The following is a 13648-nucleotide window of genomic DNA, read 5'->3' as shown; positions in this document are numbered from 1 at the left end:
ATTACCACAGTCTAACATTACAATTTTGATACTCCAATTCGTTTCTGGTACCTGCAGCAACGGTAGCATCCCAAGCAGTCAGCAAGCCACACATCTTTAGTTTCCTAATGACACTAGGAGATACAAAACAGTACATTGCAGTACCATTTATTTACCATTCTCTTGTAAGGTACAGACATTTAATGAATAATGTTGTTTTCCTTTAATAACCAAAAAATGCTGGTAAACACTATAAGATCTGACTTTTTGTAGAGAGACTTCATATATCTACTGAACAAAGTACAGGTTTGTTCACTACACTTTCAGCCAAAGCAGTGAATGTGGAATGGAAGAAACCCACATGGGATTTAATACCTACACTATTTAAAAATGAAAACAATTGATTATTGAAAAATTATTCAATTGGATTGATAAAAAATCTACTCACCAAGCAGTGGCAGAACACACACATAAAAGACTGTTGTGATTGACAAGCTTTTGGAGCCAGTGAAGGAAAAGGATTGGAGAGATCTAGGAAAATGGGTAGATTTTGGGAAAGTCACCCAGAACCGCGGGTCAGGCAAGGCTTACCATACAGGATGGGAAGGAAAGACTGATTGTAGCGACTGCATCAGATGAGATTTTAAAACCCGAGAGCTTAAAGGTGTAAGGCAGGGTAATATTCAAGACAGAGATTACTATTAAAACATCATGCAAGAGTTAATAAGAGTGAGAAGCTAAGAACATTGTACATAATAGAGGTGGGAGGGAGCATTGAAAAAATAGATGGGAAAGACAATGAAAGATGTAGACAACTAAAATGGAGTGAAGCAAAGAGAAGTTACAGTGAAGAAAAGCTGAGACAGAAGGAATTAACGTTAATTAAGGCCATGTGGGTAGTGAGAACCAAGGACATATTCTAGTGCCAGTTCCCACTTGCACAGTTCTGAGGAACTGGTGTCTGGGGGAGGAATCCAGATGGTCCATGTGGTGAAACAGGTGCCAAGAAGCTCTACAACAGGATATTGCGAGTTGCCAGTATATACCCTCTGCCTATGTACATTCATCCTAATTGATAATTTGATGGTAGTCATGCTGATGTAGAAAGCTGAACTGTGTTTACATAGTACACACATAAAAAAATGTTTTGCGCCACCTCAGTTCCAAGAGTTCTGGAACCTGTACAGAAAATTGGAATAGAGATCAACATAAACACCATTTCCACCCTTTTTGTTGCACATGAAAAGCACATGTTGCATGTTGTACCACCATACAGTGTGGCCTTCAGAGCTTCAGAGGTAGTGGTCCAGATTGCTGTACACACTGACTGGTACCTCTAATACCCAGTAGCATGTCCTCTTGCATTGATGCATGCCTGTATTCATTGTGGCATACTATCCACTAGTTCATCAAGGCACTGTTGGTCCAGATTGTCCTACTCCTCAATGATGATTTGGTTTAGATCCCTCAGAGTGGCCGGTGGGTCACGTCATCCATAAACAGCCCTTTTCAATCTATCCCTGGCATGTTCGATAGGGTTCATGCCTGGAGAACATGTTGACCACTCTACTCAAGTGATGTCGTTATCCAGAAGGAAGTCATTCACAAGATGAGCACGATGGGGGTGCAAATTGTCATCCATGAAGATGATTGCCTCACCAATATGCTGCCGATATGGTTACACTGTCGGCCGGAGGATAACATTCACGTATTGTACAGTTCCTTCTATGACCACCAGCAGTGTACATCAGCCTCACATAATACCAGCTGAAAAGAGCAGGGAACCTCCACCTTGCTGTACTCGCTGGACAGTGTGTTTAAGGCGTTCAGCCTGACGGGGTTGCCTCCAAACATATCTCCGACGATTGTCTGGTTGAAAGCATATGCAACACTCATCGGTGAAGAGAATGTCATGCCAATCCTAAGCAGTCCATTCAGCATGTTGTTGGGCCCATCTGTACCACCTGCATGGTGTCATTGTTGCAAAGCTTATTGCACACAGTTTCAGTCATAACATGAGGTCCTGTTGCTGCATGAAAACATTATTAAACATGGTGGCATTGCTGTCAGGGTTCCCAGAGTTCCTCCAACCCATAATCCATAGGTAGCAGTCATTCACTGCAGTTGTAGCCCTTCAGCAACGTGAGTGAGGCATGTCATCGACAGTTCCTGTCTCTCTGTATCTCCTTCGTGTCTGAACAACATTGCTGTGGTTCACTCCAAGATTCCTTGACACTTCCCTTGTTGAGAGCCCTTCCTGGCACAAAGTAACAATGCAGATGCAGTCAAACCACAGTATTGACTGTCTAGGCATGGTTGAATTACAGACAACACAAGCCATATACCCCCTTCCTGGCAGAATGACAGGAACTGATCGGCTGTTGATCACCCTCCATCCGATAGACACTGCTCATGCATGGTTGTTTATATCTTTGGGTGGGTTTAGTGACATCTCTGAACAGTCAAAGGGATTGTGTCTGTGATATAATATCCACAGTCAATGTCTGCCTTCAGTAGTTCTGGGAACCGGGGTGATGCAAAACTTTTTTTGATGTGTGTAGCTGGTGTATGACGTGTCATTTCGCAGGTGGCTCTCCCTTTGATAGTATATGTTTTGCCAGTTACAGGGATATTATGGGTGGTGGTAGGAGGGTCCATAGGGCAAGTCTTGCAGCAGGGACCATCACAGGGGTAGGAGCCATTGGGTAGGGAGATGGGTGCAGAAGGAGCATAGGGCCTGACAAAAAGAATATTGTAGAGATTGGGAGGGCAACAGAGAGCTATTCTAGATGTGGTGGGCACAATTTTAGACAGAATAGATCAAATTTCAAGGCTTGATTTTAGGATATTATGGCCCTGTTGAAGTAGCTGATTAACACATTCCAGACCAGGATAATACTGAGTCAACAATGGTGTGCTCCGAAGCTGTTTTGTGGAGGGATCAGTAGTATCAGGATTGGATCTGATGGCCCTGGAAATCTGATTTTTAACTAGGCTAGTGGGATAATTACATGCAGTGAAGGCTGAGATGAGAATGGTGGTGCACTGCTGTAAAGAGTCTGTGGGTATTACATGGTGTAAAACCATAAGAACACACTTTTGCAGTCGAATCAACATTTATTTTAACTCTGAACAAAGCAATTACAAGAGAGGCTATCAAACATGGCGTTCAATGAGACATAGACAAAGTGAACTAAAAGTAAAGTCAAGGAACACCAGTTCAAAGACATGGTGCTTCATGCCAGAGGTGCCACAGAGTCCCCCCTCCCTCCCCCCCCCCCCCCCCCCCCCCCTGTGACCCCTGGCAGTGCAGAGCATGGGGGCAAAGCAAGCTCATGTCAGCACAAAATCATTGTGCCAGTGCAGCAAATGAAGGTGGCGTCTGGCGCGTGAAGTGGGCGCATTGGAAGCCACATTGTACAGCTGCTCAGGTGGTGGCATCAGTGGGCAAGGTGCCAGTGAAGGCAGGCTGGCTGGGAGCAGTGGAACATGGCTCAGAGATGGACAACACAGGTTTTAATCAGTGCACTGAAACCGTATTCAGTCGTCCATTGAGTACTATCACGAAGGTATTAACTCCGTGGCATAAGATGCGGTGCGGACCGGAGTTGGTGGTTGCAGGGCCGTCCGAACTGAGTTGTCTCATAGCATGATGAATTTGCACGACACCAGGTCTTTGTGTACAGACACTGGTGGGGTGGAATGAACATGAGGTGGGGGGTGGGCAAAGGTGAGCAACGTGAGTACGCACTCGTTCTGCGAGGGCCGAAAGGTCAGTTGCGCGGGCGGAGGTGTGTCCTTGATGAATTCAGCTGGCAGGATGAGAGGTTCTCCATATAAAATCTCCACCAGCAAAGCATTCAGGTCTTCCATGTGGGTGGAGTGGATGCCGAGTAAGACCCAAGGAAGAGCCTTCGAAGACCAAAGCCCACCATGGCGCAACGTGCAGCTTTAAGAATTCTCTGCCATCGCTCAATCAAGTCGTTCACCTGCAGATGATAGGCTGTCGTGTGAAATTTGGCTGCTCCTTACAGCTCACACAGTTGAGCAAAAAGCGAGGAATCGAATAGTCATCCCTGGTCCATAGTAAGTGAAAGTGTGCAGCCAAATCTCTCCACCCATGCTGATTAGAAAGTGCGAGCTATGGTATCTGCAGTAATGTCAACCAGAGGAACCACTTCAACCCAATGGGTTATGCAGTCAATTATAGACAAAATGTATTTGTACCCCTCAGATAGGGGAAGAGGATTGACCACGTCAATGTACACATGCCGCAGGCGGCCATTGGGGATGTCGAACTGTCCTAAAGAAGGCTGCACATATGTGCCCACTTTACTATGCTGACAAGGGGCACATGTGCGTGCCCAAGAGTGGCAATCATGCCACATGCATGGCCAGATGAAATGTTCAGTCACTAGTCTTGTCATTGCCCATGTCCTGAGGTGGTCCAGATTGTGTAAAGCATTGAAGATTCTGCACCGTAGGATGCACAGCACTAAGGGGTGGGAGGTGCCAGTAGAGATGTTGTTGAGGACAGGGGTTGACGATGCTTGCAGAGTAAGAGGTTTGATGGCAAGCAAAGACTCATCATCTGAAACCAGTCATTGGATGTCCGCGCCCTCAGTCTGAAGTCAAGTCAGTTCATCTAAGTTCAAGGGTGTGGAGATCACCAAGATATGAGACAGATACTCAGCTACAACATTTTCCACAACATGGATGTAACTAGTTTCCGAAGAATGTTAGCAAATGAAGACCATGTGTTGGAAGTGTCATGGCGGTAGATCCTTTGCCGAGTTGCATATTGCGTCAACGAGGGGTTTATGGTCTGAGTAGATAGTGAAAGGACACCCCTCCACATCATTCCTGAAGTGGGTATGCACAGGGTGCACAACAGTTGTGAGCGGCGTCCCCTTACGTTGCATGGTATGTGCATAGTGGGTAAGCTTGGAGGTGAGGTGGTGTGGAGAGGATGGGGGATGTAGCTGAAGGCAAAGTCATTGTTGTCCGTGACAGATGGTGTTGGTGACGAATGACTGCATAGGCCTGATCGGCCATGCATAGACAAACATTGGGAGAGTCTGCTACGTGAGGTAGTTGGTATAGCTGTAGATCCGAAGGAAGCTTGACCATCCACAAGATCCACAGTGCAGCATCTGATAGAGCTTGGTCATCAATCAATGTAGAAGAAACCAGTTCCACAATTGTTGCTAAATCTGAGTCACAAATGCAAAAATCTTCAACACATTTGCTTTTGAAGCAAAAGTGATTACACTTACAAAAGTATTCCTGTGTTAGTAAGATGAGTTAAGTGTAAGAATGGGCCAATCATTAGACCCCATAAAAATTTTTTAATAGTCAAACAAAGTGCTTGTGATAATAACACCAGACAACAACAGAATTATATGCTTCTGCATGAAATACGTGTCTATATTCTCCTGCTTTCAGTGGAATAAGCTGCAAATATGCAGATGTCCGAAAGTATTTCTTCATGAATAAGTTGTACCTTACGTCATTGAATCAGTGTGATCCAGCTTTTTTTACACATATTTTAAGATAATTCATATCTATTGTTAATTTACTACCACATGGAATGCAAAAATATAGCAACTTTTCATTAATTAAGTTTGAAATAATTAAATAAAAAAAGCATTATCCTTACAAATCATGTGAATGTTTGTTTTCTTGAAGTGCTGGTCTCACTTCAGTTGTTAAACAGTAACAATTTTCGTACCAGAGAGTGTCTTGACTGTATATATTAAACTATGATATTACTTCAGGAAACTCATAACCATCCAGATCATTATGTGTGCATTTCAAATTCATACTGCCTTCTTTACACCATGCTAATGAGGTAATTTTCATGAGAAAAACAATTTGAAATTTTTTGCAGTCAGTGGATCAAAGTTACCCACAAAGGGCGAAAGTGATTGTAGTGTACAGTAATTCCTTGATTTAAAATTTTCTGTTTGAACTATTGATTATGGGAAGGAGAGTAGAAAATAAAAAATACTATTCCTATTAGAGGTTATGTTAGATCAAGAGCAGCTATCTCACTTTACTACATTTCAAATTGTATTTTCAAGATGTCCTTTTTCAAACAAACTGCCTTTATTTTGCTTATTGTTTTGTTTTTAATTTACAGCTAATTTCTTTTTATATTTAAAAAAAGGTGTATTTTTTCTTTTGCAGAATGTAGACCAACACATGTCAGCAGATATGCTAGTGTTACAAGACTTTGAGGTCATTTTTATAACTATATTCCACATACTTCCAAATTCCATTTATAATATATTAATTTTTAAAATGTACAATTATTGTAATACTGGTTTTTAATGACTCCATGCAAAATAATTAAATAAATGCTCGTAAGCTAAAAATTACAAAGAGATGGACTGAAGGGTCAGTTTTGGGGGATGAAATTCCAATTACTACCACCATTGTCATTTTAAAGAAAAAGAAGAAGAAAAAGATTATGATGAAAAACCTATCTTTTGTAATTATTAATTCTTTCCTAATTGTGAGGGGGCACTGGAATTTGAAAGTATGAAAAGGAAGAGAAGGAAAAATAGTAGGTGAATATGGACTGGGCAAATGAATGAAAGAGGAAACTGCCTGGTTGAGTTTTGTACAGAGTGTAATTTAATCGTTGTTAACACTTGGTTTAAGAATCATAAAACAAGGCTGTATACATTGAAGAGATCTGGAGACACTGGACAGTTACAGATTGTTTATATAATGGTTAGACAAGATTTAGTAACCAGATTTTAAATTGTAAGACATTTCCAGTGATAGATGTGGACTCTTAACCACAATTTATTGATTATGAACTGCAGATTAAAACTGAAGAAATTGGAAAAAGTTAGGAAATTTATGAGGTGGGATCTGGGTAAGTTGAAAGAACTAGAGGTTGTTGAGAGTTCCAGAAGGAGCAGTAGGCAATGGTTGACTAGAACAGGGGAAATGATTACAGTCAAGATGAATGGGTAGCTTTAAGACATGAAATAGTGAAGGCAGCAGAGAAACAAATAGTTAAAAAGACAAGGCCTAGTAGAAATCCCTGGATAACTCAAGAGATATTGAACTTCATCAAAAAGGAGAAAATATAAAAATGCAGCAAATGAAGCAGGTGGGAGGGAATACAACTGTCTAATAAGTGAGAGTGACAGGAAGTGCAAAATTGATAGGCAGGAATAGCAAGAGGACAAATGTAAGGATTGAGAAGCATATTTCAATAAGGAAAGATAGATGCACCCTACAGAAAAACTAAGGAGGCCTTTGGGGAAATGAGAAGCAGCTGTATGAATATCAGGAGTTCACATGGTAAACCAATCCTAAGCAAAGAAGGGAAACCTGAAAGGTGGAAGGAGCACATAGAGGGCCTATACAGGGGAGATGAACTTGAAAGCAATATTATACACTGAAGCTCCACAGAAACTGGTATAGGCATGCATATTCAAATACAGAGATATGTAAATAGGCAGAATACGGCATTGGAGATAACAAGTGTCTGGTGTAGTTGTTAGATCAGTTACTGCTGCTACAACGATTGGTTATCAAGATTTAACCAAGTTCGAACATGGTGTTATAGTCAGCGCACAAGCAATGAGATACAGCATCTCTGAGATTGCAATGAAGTGGGGATTTTCCCATATTACCATTTCACTAGTGTACCATGAATATTAGGAACCTGGTAAAACATCAAATGTCTGACATCACTGCGGATGGAAAAAGAACCTGCAAAAATGGGACAAACGACAACTGAAGAGAATTGTTCAATGTGAGAGAAATGCAACTCTAGTCTACATTTTATATCCTCTCTACTTCAACCATCATCAGTTATTTTGCTCCCCAAATAGCAAAACTCCATTACTACTTTAAGTGTCTCATTTCCTAATGTAATTCCCTCAGTGTCACCTGATTTAATTCGACTACATTCCATTATCCTCTTTTGTTTTTGTTGATGTTCATCTTATATCCTCCTTTCAAGACACTGTCCATTCCATTCAACTGCTCTTCCAGGTCCTTCGCTGTCTCTGACAGAATTACAATGTCTTCAGCAAACATCAAAGTTTTTATTTCTTCTCCATGGATTTTAATTCCTACTCCAAATTTTTCTTTTGTTTCCTTTACTGCTTGCTCCATGTACAGATTGAATAACATCGGGGATAGGCTACAACCCTGTCTCATTCCATTCCCAACCACTGTTCCCCTGCGTGCCCCTCGACTCTTATAACTGCCATCTGGTTTCTGTACAAATTTTAAATAGTCTTTCACTCCCTGCATTTGACCCCTGCCACCTTTAGAATTTGAAAGAGTGTATTCCAGTCAACATTGTCTAAACCTTTCTCTAAGTCTACAAATGGTTTGCATTTCCTTAGTGTATTTTCTAAGATCAGTCATAGGGTCAGTATTGCCTCATGTGTTCCAACATTTCTACGGAATCTAAACTGATTACTTTAGGACTGGAAATATTGCAGCCCAGTTGACCCATATCTCCCAATCAATCACACAGAGATACCCATCCATGCGGAAGACACCAGAAATTTCTTGGAAGGTCTGAAAACCATGCTCATCCCACTCCCAACTGGATCTCTTCTTATTTCTATCGATGCAACCTTAATCTATACAGCATAACGTGTACCAATGGTTTCTCAATCCTAGATTTCTATCTCTATCAATTGCCACCTGTACGTCTCCCCTCAAACCACATGTATTGACATCCTAATAAGCTTGATTTTTATCTGTTGCTACACTGCACAAAATAATTAAAGAGTCACTGTTTTGAAACCCCATCATTTTCAATGCTGAAGTGTGAAATTTGGCTCAAAGAAGCCTACTGTAATGGTACAAAAGCACGAAGACCCACAATGGGAAGGTCACCACACCCAACTTTCATTTAACCTGTTCTCTTGACTTGTCCGCAGTGTAGATCAGAACCATATTGCCCAGCAGGGTAATCATGTAGTTTTCTTATGGGGGGCCAAGAAAAACCTTTCGGACACACCACCACTCAGTACAGGCAGAAAAAGGCCTCAGAAGATGGTACACAGGCCACCAATGGAACCACACCTTTGCTTGGGTCTTTTATTGACACGCATTTCATGACTGAAAACAACAGTTTGAAGTGTAATGTGCCACAGAATGATGTTATTGACAATCTTTTATGCCCTCCTGTACAGAGACAGCCATTGACTGATTCCTACCCCTGCAAGCAGGCAACTCTTTGTCAACCTTCAGTTGAGTGGCACTATGCTAATGCTCTTGCGTCTGCTTGGGGACATGCAGAATCTGTGGCATGTCAGAGTGGTTGCCTGCCTACAGGCACTTAATTGACATTGAACCGGAGAGATGGTGGGCAGGGGGGGGGGGGGGGTATTAGAGGGATCTTTGCCATATTATTCAAGCATGTAGCAATGTCGCACCCCCTTCCCCACACCCCCTGCTTGACTTCCAGTAATCATGCTGCAGAAGGGTGCAAAAAGGGATAAATAACATTTACTGCTTCAGATCATGTCCAAGTTTTATTGAATGTTTTTGAAAGGTTCCTTGTGTTACATAGTATATACTAGAGCAGAAACTGCAGTCAATCCACAGTAAAAAGGGACTGGATCACATTCAAATATGCTGCAGTCCCATGATGTTCTCAGATAAGGGTTGACTCATCTGGGAATGTCAGCAGTGTGAAAGGTTGTCAAGAACATCATTTTGTTGCACATTATACTGGAAATTGTCGTTTTCAATCACAAAATGTGTGTAAATGTCTCTCCAATGGAAGGGGTGGTTTTTTTCCTCCTGAGGTTTTTTCATGTTGATAGCTAGAGACAGTGTGTCTAATATGTTTATCTTGGCCAACCATAAGAAAACTGCATGAATTCTACACTGGTTGTTGCAGTTCTGACCAACATCACAGAGGCATCAAGAGAGGGAGTGAGATATGTTTAAGAGGGGTATGATAACCTTACCATCATGTAACATGGCCCTGGTGGCACAGGGCAGAATTGGGGTGACATTTCATGTCAATGCTTAAACCTCACGTGAATATCTGAGCTCTGGCCTTGCTGTTCGAAGCATTGCCAAATCTGAGGGTGATCTTACAAGGTGCCACACTTATGCACCATTGCAGAGGAAGGTTTTAGGGACCTTTGAGTCAAATTTCACACTTCTGCATAACAATGGGAAATATCACAGGGTTTTGAAAACATGCTCTGCTAATTCCTTTGTGCAGCTTACTTTGCATTTAAGGACCTTGTCTACAAATAAATTAGGGAGCAGCTGCAGGAACTGGAATGGTCCCATCCTATGACACCCTTTGATTGGGCTGCATGGAAGAAGTACTCCTCAACATCCAGATGCAGCTCCTCCCTCCCCCTGTGGCTTTGTACAGGTTAAGCAATAACATCTTTGTGCTCTGAGCGTGTGGTAAGCAAAAAATTCTCTAATTCCTGCAACAGTGTAACTCCAATTCCCAAACTTCAATTCATCTAGTGCTTTTCCAAGTCCTTGACATTGAACATCATGTCATGAAAGTTCATATCCAAACCTCACTAAATGTAAAACCCACCAACAAGCAACAAGACTTTGCATCCTCCTACCTCTGTACTAAATATACATTAAGATGCCCCTTTTTTAGCTACATTTTTTTTCTCTCTCTCTCTCTCTCTCTCTCATTCTCTTGATGCTTCCCTGTTTCCTTTCCCAATTTCATACTAGTTCTTCGCTGCACTCATCTCTTACTCATTATCCATATTTACTTCTTGCTCCCTCATCTATCAACTTTCTATTGAATGTATTATTTTTAGCCACTCTCTCTGACCTCCACCCCCCCCCCCCCCAAATCCCCCAGTCTTTGTCTCCTCACATGCTTGACCCAACCTATCTTTCTTTCCTTCTTCCCTTCTTCAGGAAGGACTTAAGGAAAGCAGTTATCAATCTAAAGAAGACTATTTTGAACACCAAAGTACACTACTGGCCATTAAAATTGCTACACCAAGAAGAAATGCAGATGATAAACGGGTATTCATTGGACAAATATATTATACTAGAACCACATGTGATTACATTTTCGCGCAATTTGGGAGCATAGATCCTGAGAAATCAGTACCCAGAACAACCACCTCTGGCCATAATAATGGCCTTGATACACCTGGACATTGAGTCAAACAGAGCTTGGATGGCATGTACAGGTGCAGCTGCCCATGCAGCTTCAACACGATACCACAGTTCATCAAGAGTAGTGACTGGCGTATTGTGATGAGCCAGTTGCTCGGTCACCATTGACCAGACATTTTCAATTGGTGAGAGATCTGGAGAATGTGCTGGCCAGGGCAGCAGTCAAACATTTTCTGTATCCAGAAAGGCCTGTACAGGACCTGCAACATGCGGTCGTGCATTATCCTGCTGAAATGTGGGGTTTCGCAGGGATCGAATGAAGAGTGGAGCCATGGGTCGTAACATATCTGAAATGTAACGTATACTGTTCAAAGTGCCATCAATGCGAACAAGAGGTGACCGAGACGTGTAACCAGTGGCACCCCATAGCATCATGCCGGGTGATATGCCAGTATGGTGATGATGAATACATGCTTCAAATGTGCGTTCACCATGATGTAGCCAAACACAGATGTGACCATCATGATGCTGTAAACAGAACCTGGATTCATCCGAAAAAATGACGTTTTGCCATTCGTGCACCCAGGTTCGTCATTGAGTACACCATCGCAGGTGCTCCTGTCTGTGATGCATTGTCAAGGGTAACTGCAGCCATGGTCTCTGACGTGATGGTCCATGCTGCTGCAAACATCGTCGAACTGTTCAAGCAGATGGTTGTTGTCTTGCAAACGTCCCCATCTGTTGACTCAGGGATTGAGACGTGGCTGCATGATCTCGACTGCTAGTGATACGAGGCCATTGGGATCCAGCACAGCATTCTGTATTACCCTCCTGAACCCACCGATTCCATATTGTGCTAACAGTCATTGGATCTTGATCAACGCGAGCAGCAATGTCGCGATACGATAAACCATAATCGCGATAGGCTACAATCTGACCTTTATCAAAGTCGGAAATGTGATGGTACACATTTCTCCTCCTTACACGAGGCATCACAACAATGTTTCACCAGGCAATGCCGGTCAACTGCTGTTTGTGTATGAGAAATCGGTTGGAAACTTTCCTCTTGTCAGCACGTTGTAGGTGTTGTCACCGGTGCCAACCTTGTGTGAATGCTCTGAAAAGTTAATCATTTGCATATCACAGCACCTTCTTCCTATTGGTTAAATTTTGCATCTGTAGCACGTCATCTTCATGGTGTAGCAATTTTAATGCCCAGTAATGTACTTTACCAGGCATCGTTCTGTTGGAGGTAGTGTGTTGTTGCCTTCTTTTGACCTTTGAACTGCCTTATCCAGCCAGTTATAGGGAGACCTACAGTGTAATGTGGATCCCGAACCATGGTGGAGCTCAGCATTTTTCACATAAGACAATATTGCTAGAAGTGAATGAAGTTGTAAATTACAGTTAAAATCCTATAACTGACCAGAGATCGATCCCAAGACCTTTGGATTTGTAGTCTGGCACTTGACCACTAAGCCACTGAACCAGATTGACCTTACACTTGCCCGCATCTCGTGGTCGTGCGGTAGCGTTCTCACTTCCCACGCCCACGTTCCCGGGTTCGATTCCCGGCGGGGTCAGGCATTTTCTCTGCCTCGTGATGGCTGGGTGTTGTGTGCTGTCCTTAGGTTAGTTAGGTTTAAGTAGTTCTAAGTTCTAGGGGACTGATGACCATAGATGTTAAGTCCCATAGTGCTCAGAGCCATTTGAACCATTTGACCTTACACTTCCAAAAGCAATGCATAATTTGTTCTTTTTCTTTCATTGGGCATGTATATCAGCAGTCTTAGAATTTCACCCTCTAAATGTGTGTAGTGACCAACCATCCTGTCTCCCTGTAATTTGCAGTTTTTTCAATCAATTTTCCTTTTGATGTAAATAAATAAATAAATATTGTAAGAAGAAACATGAAAGAACATTTGGTTTGCTTGGATAACTATATTTTCTGAAAATACTGTGTAAGACAATAAAAATCAAGAAATTAGTTTAATGTATTACTCGGTCTTTCATTTTTTAGGCTGGTGATACGGATACGATGTGATGCAGCTATAGCAAAAAGCTGCCTGGGGAAGAAATTTGGTTGTGACCCAGAGAGAGAGGCACCACACCTAATGAATGTGGCGCACTCATTAGGACTAGAGATTGTGGGTGTCAGTTTCCATGTTGGTTCTGGCTGTGGTGATCCACCTATTTATCACAAAGCTATTGCAGCATCCCGAAAGGTTTTTGACCATGGGGTGTTTCTGGGTTTCTCCATGAAACTAATTGATATTGGTGGTGGTTTTCCTGGTGAAAAGGGTTGTTCTTTAGACAAGGTAATATTATAAGTCTCTTACTTGTTAGAGAACTTCTTGGTTTACGGAAACCTTGCATAATTTTTTTTCTACAATAAGTAAAAAATACTTGCAAAAGCTTATTTTGTATTTCCTGTATACACAGTGTTGTTTGCTATATTTCAAGCATACATACATTTTTTTTGGATCTCATTCTGAAGTAGAACTTTCACATATAAAGAAATTCACTACACAGTGTTGTGTAACATATAATTTTTCTTTCA

At 42.0% G+C, this 13648-nt stretch overlaps 1 protein-coding gene across 1 annotated transcript in view; it reads left to right on the top strand.

Moving 5' to 3' along the window:
- The window catches only part of LOC124803225 (ornithine decarboxylase-like), a 117000-nt gene that overhangs the window by 64544 nt on the left and 38808 nt on the right, over nt 1-13648 (top strand). Inside the window, exon 5 of the mRNA XM_047264405.1 lies at nt 13109-13406. Within this exon, the coding sequence (XP_047120361.1) occupies nt 13109-13406 (298 nt within the window). The remainder of the gene's footprint in view (nt 1-13108; nt 13407-13648) is intronic.

This window comes from Schistocerca piceifrons, chromosome 6 (genome assembly GCF_021461385.2).
Source record: "Schistocerca piceifrons isolate TAMUIC-IGC-003096 chromosome 6, iqSchPice1.1, whole genome shotgun sequence".
Classification (NCBI taxonomy): Eukaryota; Metazoa; Arthropoda; class Insecta; order Orthoptera; family Acrididae; genus Schistocerca; species Schistocerca piceifrons.
This window is presented reverse-complemented; position numbering and strand designations above follow the sequence as displayed.